Source organism: Alternaria triticimaculans, assembly GCF_023758025.1.
Source record: "Alternaria triticimaculans strain BMP 0046 chromosome Unknown scaffold_12, whole genome shotgun sequence".
Taxonomy (NCBI): Eukaryota; Fungi; Ascomycota; class Dothideomycetes; order Pleosporales; family Pleosporaceae; genus Alternaria; species Alternaria triticimaculans.
Genome location: NW_026055969.1, coordinates 820,922 through 835,310, shown reverse-complemented (window position 1 = coordinate 835,310; position 14,389 = coordinate 820,922). Strand labels below are relative to the sequence as shown.

At 56.2% G+C, this 14,389-nt stretch overlaps 9 protein-coding genes across 9 annotated transcripts; 6 read left to right on the top strand and 3 right to left on the bottom strand.

Annotated features, from left to right (window-relative positions):
* Positions 1-274: 274 nt before the first annotated feature.
* Positions 275-934, top strand: J4E78_007813 (uncharacterized protein; the record flags this gene model as incomplete). Its single annotated transcript, XM_049368416.1, has 2 exons — positions 275-353; positions 537-934. 2 exons carry the CDS (start codon positions 275-277, stop codon positions 932-934), a joined length of 477 nt encoding a protein of 158 aa, XP_049220070.1.
* Positions 935-1,621: 687 nt separating this feature from the next.
* Positions 1,622-3,081, top strand: J4E78_007812 (uncharacterized protein; the record flags this gene model as incomplete). The annotated part of the gene is made up of 2 exons (XM_049368415.1): positions 1,622-1,810; positions 1,864-3,081. 2 exons carry the CDS (start codon positions 1,622-1,624, stop codon positions 3,079-3,081), a joined length of 1,407 nt encoding a protein of 468 aa, XP_049220069.1.
* A 154-nt stretch (positions 3,082-3,235) lies between these two features.
* On the bottom strand, positions 3,236-4,555 carry J4E78_007811 (uncharacterized protein; the record flags this gene model as incomplete). The annotated part of the gene is made up of 2 exons (XM_049368414.1): positions 3,236-3,474; positions 3,535-4,555. 2 exons carry the CDS (start codon positions 4,553-4,555, stop codon positions 3,236-3,238), a joined length of 1,260 nt encoding a protein of 419 aa, XP_049220068.1.
* A 928-nt stretch (positions 4,556-5,483) lies between these two features.
* On the top strand, positions 5,484-6,191 carry J4E78_007810 (uncharacterized protein; the record flags this gene model as incomplete). Its single annotated transcript, XM_049368413.1, has 1 exon — positions 5,484-6,191. One exon carries the CDS (start codon positions 5,484-5,486, stop codon positions 6,189-6,191), a length of 708 nt encoding a protein of 235 aa, XP_049220067.1.
* Positions 6,192-6,485: 294 nt separating this feature from the next.
* On the bottom strand, positions 6,486-7,742 carry J4E78_007809 (uncharacterized protein; the record flags this gene model as incomplete). The annotated part of the gene is made up of 1 exon (XM_049368412.1): positions 6,486-7,742. One exon carries the CDS (start codon positions 7,740-7,742, stop codon positions 6,486-6,488), a length of 1,257 nt encoding a protein of 418 aa, XP_049220066.1.
* Positions 7,743-8,149: 407 nt separating this feature from the next.
* Positions 8,150-8,766, top strand: SNX3 (Sorting nexin-3; the record flags this gene model as incomplete). The annotated part of the gene is made up of 4 exons (XM_049368411.1): positions 8,150-8,227; positions 8,298-8,319; positions 8,373-8,672; positions 8,738-8,766. 4 exons carry the CDS (start codon positions 8,150-8,152, stop codon positions 8,764-8,766), a joined length of 429 nt encoding a protein of 142 aa, XP_049220065.1.
* Positions 8,767-9,768: 1,002 nt separating this feature from the next.
* On the top strand, positions 9,769-11,543 carry J4E78_007807 (uncharacterized protein; the record flags this gene model as incomplete). The annotated part of the gene is made up of 4 exons (XM_049368410.1): positions 9,769-9,774; positions 10,060-10,369; positions 10,422-11,264; positions 11,314-11,543. 4 exons carry the CDS (start codon positions 9,769-9,771, stop codon positions 11,541-11,543), a joined length of 1,389 nt encoding a protein of 462 aa, XP_049220064.1.
* Positions 11,544-12,104: 561 nt separating this feature from the next.
* Positions 12,105-12,978, top strand: J4E78_007806 (uncharacterized protein; the record flags this gene model as incomplete). The annotated part of the gene is made up of 3 exons (XM_049368409.1): positions 12,105-12,166; positions 12,226-12,767; positions 12,833-12,978. 3 exons carry the CDS (start codon positions 12,105-12,107, stop codon positions 12,976-12,978), a joined length of 750 nt encoding a protein of 249 aa, XP_049220063.1.
* Positions 12,979-13,591: 613 nt separating this feature from the next.
* J4E78_007805 (uncharacterized protein) lies at positions 13,592-14,363 on the bottom strand (the record flags this gene model as incomplete). Its single annotated transcript, XM_049368408.1, has 2 exons — positions 13,592-14,150; positions 14,206-14,363. The coding sequence occupies 2 exons, from the start codon at positions 14,361-14,363 to the stop codon at positions 13,592-13,594; spliced, it is 717 nt and encodes a 238-aa protein (XP_049220062.1).
* Positions 14,364-14,389: the final 26 nt, after the last annotated feature.

Here is a 14,389-nt window from a genome sequence, read left to right as displayed (position 1 = left end):
TTGGACTCACTTTGCTTCGGTTGACGGACGGACGGGTCAGACTTTTCGTAATCTTTGCGATCTCTACCCTGGCGATTTTCGCAGTCCCTGCCACCGTCATACCATGGGTACAATGCAAACCGCTGGCCAAAACCTTTGTGGATCTCATACCGGGCGAGTGCATTGACAAGCATCCCTCTGTCGTGTATGGGCGTTTCCAAGCTGGTGAGCAGACAGCCTCAAAGTGTGTACCCTGATTCCTCAGCTGACATGCGACGCAGTGTGGTCAGCACTTATGGATGTGTGTCTTGCTGTGCTGCCGTGGAAAATCCTTTGGAACCTGCAAATGCGTACCGCAGAGAAGATCGGTGCAGGTGTCGCTATGAGTCTGGGAATACTGTAAGTTCATGCATCGTCGGATTGAAGACTGCGCTGACTTGGTCGAAGAGCTGGAGTTACGTCAATTATCAGATCCACATACATTGAGAAATTGACAGTCCAGGATGTATCATGTAAGGCATCTCAAGGCGTGCACGGATCATTGCTAACAGCCACAGATGAATCGTACAACTCCATCATATGGGCCGTCGCAGAGTGTTCCATGGCCATCGTGGCTACCTCGATTCCCGTACTTCGCGTCATTTTCAGGCAGGCGTTCAACTCGGCGATGGAAGGCTACACGGGCCAGAGTAAAAGCAAATCAAGATCGAACCCTTCCAACGCTGGGAGCTCGGGGAACCGATTGAGCACACGACAATTGAGCAAGAAGACGCCAGATATATCGGTCAGCGGAGAATCTGTGAAGGAAGTGTTCGGACGTGGATCACGTGGATCCAAGAACTATGTAGAGCTAGATGATTTGGTAGTCGACGAGGCGACTGGGCGCGCTACTGCTTCGTCTCTAGAGTCTCTGGCAAACGATGGCGAGCGCCATGTGCTAAACTGGCACGTGTAGCTTGCTCTGGGATTACCTAGGTAGCGCGGACAAGTCGCATAGGCTCATCAATCCATCACTCCTGCTGCTGGGGGCTGTATTATTCATAAACAACATGGAGTCAATCATACCATCAATCCCGTCATCATAGTGGTGGCTCCAGATGTCGGCAGAGAAGGGGTGACGTGGGCTACGCAGACGCGCAAGATGTATAAGATGGACTTTTGGCGAAGCTTTGTAAACGTAGACGCCGGCTTCCTGGAAAGGTTGCATCCTGTATGGCTTTCGTAGCAAGGCGAGCAGACAGCAATGGCAGCTCCCGACAGTTCCTGATGCACTATCCTGTCGGTCAGCAGGGTGGCTTGGCACATGCCGGAGCGGACCTCGGGATGTACATGTACGTGTGTTGTGCATGGGAGAGCCCCCACGGAGCGCTGCCTGAAAGGGCAAGGCGTGTGTGGGAAGCTGGGCGGGTCGAAAGCGTGCGAGGGCGGCACCCTGAGCGCTGCCCCTCATGACCGGCGGCGGAGGCAGAGATTTGCAAGCACCATCTGGACGCCGCCCGAGCACGCGATCAAGCTTTGCGACGCTGGGCGCCGGCCAACCGCCCGTCAGCCCCCGAATGCGGCGCTCCCGACACCAGGTACGCGACGACTGACCTCTCCGCCCTCTACCAGCACGCGAAGGCGACCGACGCCAGCCCGGCACATGCCCAACGCGGAATTGCAGTCGATGCTTCTCACCGCCGATGCGGGCCTGGCCGAGGTCCCAGGCTGCACCAGAGAGCAATTGGACGCCCTGGCCCGCAGCGTCGAGCTGAGGAGGCAGCAACTCGAGGCCGACATCCGGGACTACATCGCGGCCAAGCAGGCCGAGCTGCGCAGACATGGCCACGAGGTAGGCGTCCCGGCCCCTTCTCTGCGTGCCGTGAGAGACTGATTTGGGTCTAGCTTGCAGACCGGTACCGCGACATGGCATGCGACCAGCAGCCTGCGCCTGCAGTGCCAGAGCAGAGCTGCCTAGGGCCTGCCCAGGGCCCTGCTGCACCGCTCGACCCGGCGCCCGACGACAGGATGCGGCACAAGAAGCACACGCGCGTGCACAAGCGGGAGCGCGAGCTCTATGGACTCGTCACGCCCGTCTTCCTTCCCTTGCTCGATGCGCGCGACAGCTCGCCCGAAAAGAAGAAGACGCCAGCCGCAGGACATGCTGAGCACGCCCGAGACGACCCGAAGCCTACCAGCGACGCCCTCGACACCGCGGCCATGGCGCTGCGAGAGCCAGCCCAGCTGAGGCTGCCAGCCAAGAAGTCTGCGCTGCGGCACAAGGACACGCCTCGATCGCGCCGGAAGAGAGTCAGTCTGGTCATCCATGGCCAGACCGTCCTTCCCGCAGACACCGTCGCCGAACCACCTCTGGCTTCGCCCAGCAGCGTCGCAACATCGGCTTCCACCTCGACCGCTTCGCTCGACGACATGATAGATCCGCGACTCACCACCCCGGAGCCGCCAGTCCATGTCCAACGCCCTGACGCCGTGCACCACAGCCTACCTCTCCCCATGACCAACGCCATCAACTCGGCTTCAAAGCTCCTCTCCGAAGCCCCGACACCCATATCCGTCGCCGCCGCCCACATCCCCCCAGTTGCCTCCCCACGGTCCCCCAGCATACCTTTGGGCCCTACACAGACCGCGACACCCACATTCCTCGACCCTTCGCCCGCTCTGCACCAACACATCACGCAAACGATCCCGGACACCGCAGGTCCAGACCCCATCTACTCGACCGCACCAGCTACGAGTGCTGAACTCGAAATTGACGACCTCGCAGACGACGACACGAATTTCGATACTTACGTCGGCGGCTTACACGGGAGTGGTGTTGACGATGTGGATCAAGCGGGCAGTTACGGATATCCGAGTAGTCTGGGAGCCAGCTACATGGAGAGCTATATGCAGAACCGACCATTGAGCGTGAGGATGCAGGCTGCGAACAAGGCGGGCTTGGCTGACGAGGAGAAGAGGAGGCTGCTCGAGCAAAGAGACAACAACGAGGCCGAGGCCGAAGCTGAAGAAGAAGAAGAAGATCACAGCAACAGCACGAGTGCGGGGCATAAGGCTGTTGACGCAACCGAGGACAATTTCATGGGAGATATGGACGACTTCTGAGATTGGATGCCACATCCTTGTATATACGCGCGACCTTTCGATCCTTACGCAATCTTGTTTGTTAGACACTAGGCATTTCATGTACACGACAATATCTACGGACCCTTTATACAGCCCTGTTTGGTTTACTCTGGCTCGAAGAGATGCTCACACTTTAGTCCCGCTGGCTAACCTGCTGAACTCGATTTACGACTCTATCGAGCAGGCTGACCATCTCATCGCTCACGAATCTGGGGTCGTCTTGTTGGATAAAGTGGCCACAGCGGACAGCTGTGATGGGACCTATGGCTTTGCCTTCGTCCGTGATGCGACAGAGACCTTCGTTGTAGCGACGCCAAGCGGGGTTGGCATAAGTCATGGTCAGAATCTTGGGTGTCTGCATTGTACCCTCGTCTATTTGCCGGGTTAGTCTCTGTAGTCCAAGCGTCGACTTGGAAAGAGACAGGTACGTACACGACTGCTCGGCAAACGTTTCCCAGTCATGACCTACGACTGTGAGGTACGGGCCTCTGCCCAAGTAGCCCTCGAGTTTTGGTGCATCTGCGTAGGGTAATAGTTGTGGCAGATTACGTCTGGATAACCCCTCTTGACTGGGAACGTCGGGATGGAACATTCTTCTATACTTTTCTCTGGTAGCTCGTACTTCGTCTTGTGTGACACCTTCGGGTAGTGTGTGCGAGTTGAAGTCTGGTGCATCGGGGTCCGGCCACAGGTCTTGGTAGTCCGAGTTGGCCATGATGCTGTCCAGGAACAACAGACCAGATACGGTTCCTGGATAGCATTGCGCAAAGAGTCTTGCAAGTGCGCAGCCGATGCTGTTGCATACAAAGATGAGACAGGGGTAGTGCGTAGGTTTGTTGACGTCAAGGTGTTCCCTCCAGATTTGTAGGGTAAATTGCTTCAGTGCTTTGACTGCAGATATCGCGTCGTGTCCGTGGGACGGGGGTGGTTGCTGGTCGTCGGGATCAGCATCTGAATCTCCTTGACCATATCTATCGTAGCTCAACAGAGCAGGATACGGTAGACGCCCCACTATTCTCTTTTCCAGAAAGCTGCGCATGGCAGGATCCCATGAGCTTCTTGGCATCATGAGCCCGTTGAGGAAAACGATGAGCGTTTGCGAGAAAGGGTTCGGATGGCCGCCGTGAGGTTTGGATGCAGGGTAGTACGTGTAGTGCAAACGTGCACCGGGCTTATTGTCCAGTGCCAGTGAGGAAACCTCGGCATCCGGAAATGGTGGAAGGTCATCTTCGGATGAGTTCATGCTACCGGGGAATGGAATCGCGTAGCTGCGATTGTTCATGGAGTCGTGTTCCCGAGCTGTGTTGATGGGGTCTGCTTGTGCCGAATTGGTACCTGGTGAATTAGCCTGGTCCATGATAGCAGGCTTTTCCCTTGTTGCCGGCCCTCCTCTTTCTTTCCTGGTCAAGCCTGAGTACTTGAGTTGCGGAGAGATGTACGGGAATGCATCCATGGCCTGGCGCAGTGGGGGCGTAGCGATTACCAGCCATGCAAATTGAGTAGGGGCGATGTGCAACTGAAGCGGAAGACGCCGGAATGGGGTCTATCTGGCAGACAGAGACGGCTGCAAGATTCAGGAACGAGTAGGCAGCTGTTGTGTTCACGGAGGCTAATTCGAGAGTGCATTCAGCAACACATTACCCCTCTTCGCGTCCAAGGCGGGAGAGAAGAGCAGGATCTAGGTCTCGATCGGAGCCAGGGCCTATGCTGCCAATGAGCTCTCACGTGTAGGCGTGTTCCATGTCGCCAAGGGTAGCGATGTTCAAAAGGGTTACGAGGTCGACCAAAGTGGTGCGCGCGCGGTATCGGTCGAGACGATGATGTCGCGAGATGGCGCGAGATGGCGCGGGTCACGGGCACCCGCTCATGGCAGCCGAGCGCGAAGGCGGGTGGCTTGGAGATTCTGGCAGACTAAGAAACAAAGCGTGAAACCAGAAGCGAGCGCTGCAGGAGAAGGAACCTTGGAAAACACACGGCGCTGCAATGGGTGGGGGCGACGTATGCAGCCAGGAACCGGCGGCTATGACGTGGGCGGGTTCCCCTTCACCGTAGCCGCGTGCCGCGTCGCTGCATGTGCGCTGGCTGCGTCCCCTTGATATGAGCAACATCTCACCCACGCCGTTGCTGCCAGCCGCTTCCCACCGCCCAGTCTTACGCCCTCCACTCCGACGCATCCCGCTTTGGCTCGTCTCTTCACCACCCGACGCTGCCCACGAGCCCGCAGTGTGCAGTAGGTTCGCCTTGGAGAGTTGATGCACCCTGACCATGTGAGAGATGGACTATACCAAGTGCATGCACGACATAGACTGACTCGGTATCTTCACCTTTGCAGGCCATACGCCGACGCTCACACCCAGACCGTCTGGGCTGGCCTTTGCAGGATGCATGTCCGCCCTGACATCCTCTTCACGGCACCCGACACTACCACTCCGCCCGCCGAGATGGTAACGGACAAGTTGCAGGGCCTCGACAACATGGTGACTGGCGCCCAGCTGGGCACCCTCGACTCCAATGGCGCCTCGTTGCAGAGCCTGCTCCAGAGGCGACACAGACGGCCGGGCATGCCCACGCGCATCTCTCTGCCCCCGGCTGATGTCGACGACCAAGTCCTCCCCTCTCCGCCTCCGACGCACGCTCTCCTCTCCCCGTTGCCCGAAGCCAACAAGCGCTTTGCCGGCCACACTCCGCTGATTCCACGCGCCCTTTCGCCAGTGCAAGACGAGCAGCCCGCTGTGCAAGAGCCGCCTGCCCAGGAAGAGCAAGCGGGCACACCGCCAGAAGACCAGCCCTTGATAGGCCCACTGATGCTGCCTACCAATCCCGTCGATGGTGCAAGCGACCACATAGCACTCGAAGTGCTGGACGATGTACTCGAAAAGGTTGCCAAGGACCAGGACAGGTTCAGCAAACTCAAGGGTGCCCCCGACCCTGCAGCTCCCCCCGCACCCGCCGAGAACGCCCAAGAGGACTTGCCATTGAGTCACAAGGCATCGGCCGCATCGCGCAATCCGTGCGCCACCAAACTTGTCGACGGCGTCAGGCTCAAAAGCCCCCCTTTGAACTTTGGAGCGCCCATTGGTCAAGTATAGTCTGCTTCCCAGTCGTAATCGCGAACCGCCTCGTCATCTCGCAAGAACAGCACGGCTCAGACCCCGGGAGACCTGCCCCCAGAATTCGCGTTTTCCTAGTGCATTTGCATGGTGTTTGACAGGGGATTGGATCGGAGCATGGGTGGCGTTTGGGTAAACGGAACACATCACAGCACTTGGGAGCGATACCCAGTGACATATACTTATACAAGGCACCAAGACATTCATCGCAGGCTGTAGACTACCAGCCTAGCATCAAGAATAGAGGAACAGCTCCACAGTTTCTCTGGATAGCTAATCCTTTCCATGCTTGTCCTTATCACCCAAAACTCCTCTCGCCATCTCTAACTGCTCATCTGTTTGCACGACTAATGTCTTGTACCTCGCATCGCGAACACTGATATCTGTAACCACATGCTCGACCTGCTCCGCATTCTTCTCCTCATCGAGAGCGAAACCTAGGCACCTGACTCCATTCACTACGGCCTGCCTCAACTTCCCTCCCTTCTCACCAATACCCCCGGCAAAGACAAGCGCATCAACCTCACCATCCAATTTGGCAAAGTACGGTGCGACATAATTCAAAATGCGATCAACAAAGATGTCAAACGCAAGCTTGTCCTCTTTTCTCTCTGAAGAACTAATCTTCCCGAAATCCGTAGTACCAGTCAAACTCTTCCATCCGCTCTTTTTGTTCAGAATCTCTTCGGCTTGCGTAATGTGCAGTTTTTCGCTAGAACTGTGCGACGGTTTGCCAGCGCTATGCGTGTAGTGGAACATGAGAGAAGGGTCAATGGAGCCCGAGCGCGTAGCACCTGGTAAGCCAGCTAGGGGCGTCAGACCCATTGTCGTGTCGAGCGACTTTCCACCTTTGATGCAGCATGCCGAAGCGCCGGATCCGAGATGCAGGGCGATGATGTTGGTTTGTTCGAGCGGCTTGCTCAAGTGTGTTGCTACCGCCTTCGCGATGAAGGAGTAGCTTATGCCATGAAACCCGTACTTGCGCAGCTTGTTCTTGTGGGCAACGGTTTGGTCGATTGGGTAGGTGCATATGTAGTCTGGGAGCGTATTGTGGAAGGATGAGTCAAAGTAGGCAATGTTTTTCGCGTGAGGGAGGATGTCTGCCACGGCTCGGACGATGGTGAGAGCGGGTGCATTATGGAGAGGTGCTAGATCCGAGAGTTGTTCAATGTGGTGGTATGTTTCTTTGTCAATGACCTGGCTTCTGGGGTAGTCTCCGCCATGCACTACGCGATGGCATGTGAAATGTATGTCTTCTTTTCGGTTGAGCTCGGGAAGACCTTGGTCGTTGGTCAGGTGGTCCAATATGTAGCGGAATCCGTCTTCTTGTGAAGTGACATGCTCCAGTTCTTGACCATTGATCTTCTCATCTCCGCGCTCGTACTTTAGCTTTGAAGGCGGCGCGGTAAGTCCTTCGACGGTAGCTTCAGCGAGTTGTTTCGGTATCGAGGAGCCATCTTCTGGAGTCTTGTAGACGGATATCTTGACGCTGGAGGATCCTGCGTTGATCGAGAGGATTATCTCAGGCATTGTTGTGGTTGTGGACCGTGCAGATAATGGTCTCCAATATGGCAATGGTATTGTTGCTCTGACAATGCTAAAAGCGATCAGGAAGTTCGGTATTCTACCAGAGCTCGAGCGCAGCAGCTAGGTAGTTCCAAGGTGGAGTAACAATGACGTCGTTGGCAAAAAGGAAAAGGACAGTCGAAGTAACAGCTTTCTTGAGCAAACCAGCAATCAGACACACTTTGGAGCACCTAAGGCATTACGCTATATACATGTATATCAAAACTCGATGTCGCGATTTGAATGACTTGGTGGAGCGTGATGTGGCTGAGGAGGCGATGCTAGCAGCGACAGCCCCGCCATTGCCTCTCGCGCGACCAGCCCTCGGCCAGCTACACCGCCGCCTACACGCGCACCACACACCTTGCACCATGCAGTCGCTGCCAGACGCGCGATCGCAAAGCTTCGAGGAGCTCTATGGGCCCCCCGAGAACTTCCTGGAGATCGAGGTAGGCTTGCCAGAAGCTGCGATGCCCCGATGCTGTCCCGCCGCCCTGCTCACAATTGTCGCGTGCACAGGTCCGAAACCCCATGACACACGGTGAGTAGACGGCACATGTTGAGCGCGCGAGCGGGGGCTGATGCGCTGCCTAGGTGTCGGCCGTGGCATGTACACGACGTACGAAATCGTTATGCGCACCAACATCCCCGCCTTCAAGCTCAAGTCGTCGACGGTACGCCGTCGCTACAGCGAGTTTGAGGCTTTCCGCGACATCCTCGAGCGCGAGTCGGCGCGCGTTACAATACCACCGCTGCCGGGCAAGGTGCTCACCAACCGCTTCTCGGACGATGTCATTGAGCACCGACGCGAAGGGCTCCAGCGCTTCCTCCAGATTGTCGTGGGCCATCCGTTGCTGCAGACGGGCAGCAAGGTGCTGGCTGCCTTTGTGCAGGGTCAGTAGCCATCCAGCGCTGCGACGGCAGTGACGACGACGACGACGACGACTAACATGCAGCAGATCCCAACTGGGACAGACACGCGTGGTAGACACGCCTGACCCGACTACTGCAGAGGGCGGCTACCAACACTTGATATCAGATTGCCGCATTTCCTGCGGTACGGAGCAACGGGCGTTCTTGTTGGGCTTTCACGTGGGGCTTTGTGTACCTTGTCACGAGTAGCAGCAGCGAGCCAATGTCTATAGTTCCATCATCATCCCATGCAATCCACGCAAACGTCCATGGCTGGGGACGAGCGCCGGCTTCAGCGATTGCTATCAACTTGACATCAGCGGCGACCCTCCTCCGCGCAGCGCTAGCGATGCAACGAGCAAGGCGCGGGGGTTAGTAACAAGCAAAAGTTTTTGGCAGCCGAACCGTCTTAACCCTGCATGTTCCCGACCTCGTGGCTCCGTGCATCTTCTACCCATCTTTCTAGACTTCATCCTATCGCAGACAGTACTTGTAGTCATGGGCATCCCGTCACAACCAGCGTCCAACGCCATCATCTACCTTACCCTGGGCGCTTTCCTGTAAGCTCACACCAGCGACTCCGCGGGCGATCAGTGGGAACGAGGGCACTAACTGTGTGGGAATAGAGTGCTAGGATGTTACGTCGCATGGCGATTGCGACACCAGTCCAAGACCGAATGGCTGTCTAGTAACCGCACACAAAAGGGTTAGAAAACCGTCGCATCGCACGCTTGCAGCCAGACTTTGGCGTTCCTGCCCTACAAACAAGAGCAACTGGCTGACTTTGCGGCCTAGGAGTCCCGCTCGCTTTCAACTTCATCGCTAGTGGTGAGTGCATTCGTGCACCCAGCGTGCTTCTTGTCACGTGAACAAGCAGCGGCAGTATCAGCTTTTCCATCGTTGCCACGACGTCCAGCATTCGACGTCGATGGCGAGATGCTTCAATTCAAAGCAATTCGCGTCTCCATGCTTGGCCAAAACTGGATTAAAATCCTCTAGGTTCGTATTGAGATCTCTCACAGGAGCCACTTCCCCTTGCTACTGCAGCCTTGTAGAACTCGTTGCAGTTCCCCATCGCATGTGGGTACAGGGGAGGTGGTCTTTTGTGCGGCTACACTGCGGGCGCCGAACCAGAGCTGGGCTCGAAGCACGCCTGGCCTTCTGTCTTGTGCGTAGTTTTGAGCCTGGTGAAGGGGAAGCTGAGAAGTACCGTAAGAACTCGATCAAGATAATACTTGCGTGAGGAACGTGCTGCCGCTACTTTCCCCCTTTGCACCCCCCTCCCAATTCTCCTTCGTGCAAACGGCTGACCTAGGTTTCTTCTTTAATCACAGCTCTCGGATCCGGTATCTTGTTCACGTACCCTCAGATCGCTACCATTGCTGGTGTACAGGGTCTCTTGGTTTACGCGCTATCATCGTCCCTGCCCTTATTGGTCTTTGGCGCGTTGGGTCCCATCATTAGACGGAAGTGTCCTGAAGGCTTCGTGCTGACAGAATGGACAAGGCAGCGCTACGGAGCTATCGGAGGACTCTTTCTGAGCGTCTGCACGCTCATCACCATGTTTTTGTACATGGTCGCTGAGCTCTCGGCCTTGCAGCAAATCGTCACTCTACTCACGGGCTTGAACGGTCTTCCGGTTGTCATTGTGGAGTGCGCTGTTACTACCATCTACACCTGTAAGATTTGTTGCAACGCTAACTACGAGCATCAACTAAAACTTTACTTCAGCACTCGGGGGCTTCAAAGTCTCTTTCGTAACCGACAACATCCAGGGCGTTATGGTCATCGGCCTTATCATCATGGGCGTCATTGCTGTCGGCGTAGAAACAAACATCGACCGCTCCCTCATCGACCAATCCCGATACCTCGAATCCAGCCTCCTAGGCTGGCAACTTATCTACATCCTCCCTGTCGCCATTTTGTCAAACGACTTCTTCCTCTCAGGCTTCTGGATGCGTACTTTCGCCGCTCGCACGGACAGGGATCTCTGGATTGGTGTCTCACTCGCCAGTATGGGCGTACTGATTATCCTCACTCTGCTAGGTGTGGGAGGAATGCTTGCAGCATGGTCTGGTGCGTATACCATTGGCGACGAAGAAAACGGCTCTTTGGCCTTCTTCTTGTTGCTAGAACGGCTGCCTGCGTGGGTTGTCGGTGTTGTTCTCGTCATGACCATCTCGCTTTCCACTGCTGCATTTGACTCTTTCCAATCAGCCATGATCAGCACGGGAAGCAACGATTTCTTCCGCAACAAACTCAACATCTGGATCATCCGCGCGTGCGTTGTGGCGCTCATCTTCCCTGTTGTCGTCGTGGCTCTGCGCAGTCCCGATATCCTGCAAATTTTCCTAATCAGTGATCTTGTCAGTGCAGCGGTTGTACCTTGCCTCGTCATCGGGCTGAGCGACAAGTTTTACTTCTACCGGGGTTTCGACTTTGTTATTGGAGGCCTTGGGGGTATCTTCACCATCTTCTTGTTTGGGCTTGTCTACTACAATGGCGATGTCACTCTAGCCGGGAACTTGCTGTTGTTGGAAGGTGGATTGTACGCAAATGACTGGAGCGCTTTCGGTGAGTGCAAGCTATTCCGGCGCCCATGACGATTGCTAACAACGACGAGGTGCTTTCGTAGCAGCGCCCTTCGGAGGTCTTCTTTGGGCTTTTGCTGCTTGCGCTCTCCGCATCGGGTTCCTCTGGATCAAGGCCAAGTTTCAGGGTCGTCGCTTCGACGCGTTTGACCGACCTCTTCCACGAAACATCGATAGACCTGGTGCTTTCGACGAGCACGATGGTGAGGCTGTGGTTGAGCATAGCAGCATCGAGAATGGCAGCAACGGGAAGTTCTTTTAAGACCGTGCAGATGTGGAGGGTAAAAGTGAGTAAGGGAGTGCATGTGCGAAGTCAGGATGACCAAACAGATGTAAATAATCGGGTTTTGCATTCTTGACATGTACCATACATAAGAGGGAATGAAAGAGGCAGCAAAGGGTGTTGGTCAAACCACGGAGAAGTTGGACATTCGAGCTCGTGGTAACAAGTACGGGGAAAGATTATGATCAAGTACGCGGTGGGAATCTATACGGATGAGTCGGATCGTATTTTACTCTCACATGTAGTGGAGAATGCCTCTAAATACAGCGTGCTTGCTACATACAAAAAGAAATGATGGCAGATATCTGTAACCGAGATGGAGGAGCTAAGACGCAGCTTCCAGAAGAGACACGGGTGGCGTCGCGTGGAGCTGAGGTGGGGGCGGGGCAGCTTGGCAGGGTCCATGACGGAGCTTCGCGCTGTTGGAAATATCTGACGTTCCAGGCACCAGACGTCTAGAAGAAACGTTTGTTACCACCCACCTGCACTTTGCACACTCTACCGAATCTTCCCAACAGGCATTTCCTCCACACCACCATCATGCAGATGCCAGACATGCCCGTCAACGTCCCAATCGACGACCCCAACGCCGACACGGAATGGTGAGTCAAACCACCATCAGGTGATGGCGAAAGACACAGTACTGAAACTAGCGCGTCAGGAACGATATTCTCAGGAAACATGGCGTCATCCCCGAGAAGCCGCCATCGCCGACACCCATGATTCAGGAGGCGCTTGAGCAGGCTCGCGAACTCGCACACGAGAACCGTTTAGAGGGCAAAGACATGGACGAGCTGGCCGAGCTAGAGGATGAAGAAGACGACGACTTTCTCGACTCGTACCGTCAAAAGCGCATGGCCGAGCTTGCATCGATAAATACCGCCTCGGTGTACAACCAAGTCTATCATATTCAGAAACCCGACTACTCTTCCGACGTTACCGAAGAGAGCAAAAAGGCACATGTGCTGGTCTTGTTGACAAGTTCAACAGGCACAAACACCGAGTCAAGAGTCATGATTGAGCATTGGAGGGAGTTGGCAAAGAGATTTGGCGATGTCAAGTTTTGCCAGATGAGGGCGGATCTTTGCATCGAGGGGTACCCGGATAAGAACACGCCGACGGTGCTGATCTACAAGGACGGGGATATCAAGAGGCAGATTGTTACGCTGATGCAATTGAAGGGACCGAGGACAAGTGTACAGGGTGGGTCGCGTCCCTCAACTCCTGACGGCAGTCCTGCATTACGGTGTGCTAACTTGCTATGACAGATCTGGAAAGGCTTCTCGTTGATGTTGGCGCCGTCAAACCAGGAGACTCGCGCCTCCAGAAGAAGAGAGACGACGAGGACGCCAACCCTAGCAGGATAAGACAAGGCAACACCGCAGGAGACGATGACGATAGCGACTGGGACTGAAGGCGTACTGATAGGGTAATGTGACGGCTTATTGCCTGGTAGGGTTGTTGACGTCCACGACGTCGACCTCAAAGCTGTCTCCCGGAGACTTGCTTTGTACGCGCCGTACGAGGAACGTCTGGCATTGAGACATGTGTTGGCTTTCCAGGCAGTAGTTGACGATGGCGGATGCTCGCTTCGCATGGACGTATCAGATACTATGGCGCCTCGATCGGTGTTGAGTAGATACATTCTGGTCGTGGACTGACCCCTTACTGGCAGACTTGTTCTACGCTGCTGGTTTGAGGTACGAGCGTTGAAGATGGGGAGTCATGTTCTCCGGACACGGGAGTGTTGGTGGTGAACAAGTCAAGATGAAGAAATTTGGATTTCTGAGAGTCGACTTGCTACGTGGCAGGCTGTGGCATGGGCAAACAAGCACATGGCGGAATAGAATTCTCGCCTTATCTAAAAAAAGTGTGTTCTCTCATCGCCATCTGTCCAACACTGGAGCGCCCGTCTTGTGGGAAAGCTCGTGCAGCCACCGGACGCCGAGCGCCCAAGGCCCAGAACGCAAAGCCAGCGTGGCAGCGCAGAAGAATAGTAAAAGACGCAAGGGGTATGGAGGCAGCAATCATATGAGCTCATCGCCGCCGCAACGGCGCGACTCGTCGACTGCTCGCCAGATGGTGCTCTCTTCAAAGACGGGGCCGTGGCCGTCACACTTGGCGGAGCCTTTCAGGCGCTCGCACACGTCGGCCACGTCAACCAGACCCTGCTTGACGAGCGGATGTTGCTGGATGAGGTCCCAGGCCTGGGCAGCGGGGACCTCTTTCGCCCCGGCGCGGGTGCGTGGATGCTCCTTCGCGGCCGTGTTCACGACGGTGGCGTTGGTCAGGGACTCGACACGGTAGGCCGTGGCTGTTTCTTCGTCGTCGTCGCCGTCGTGGCCATGGTCGTGGACGGGCAGATAGGCGCCCGGCGAGGGGTACGTGGCGGAGAGGGGGCGCGAGGCCGAGGGGGAGCGGCGGGTGGTGGCGCGCAGGATGTCGTTTTCGGTGCGGGCGCGGTCGAGGGCGGCCTTGAGGCGGTCGTTGTCGGACTGCAGCGAGTGGGTGCTGGACTCGAGGGCCGAGAGCTTCGTCTCGAGCTCCTTGACGTGGCGCTCCTTGCGCTCGCGGAAGGCGCGCTGGCTGGAGAGGCATGAGCACGGGGGCGCTGGATGGGGGACGGGGGCGGGACACGTACGCTGCCCTGTTCTGTGCCTTGCGCCTGCTCTGCGCCGGCGTCAGGCTGTCCTTCTCCTCGCTGCTGCTGCGCGCCTGCTGTGGCTGGCCGTCGTCGAGGTCCGCGCCGAGCCCCGAGTCTACGCTGTCGTCTGTCGCGCCAAAGTACGCGTGGGCCATGGCTGCTCGATGTTGCTGCGTGCAGC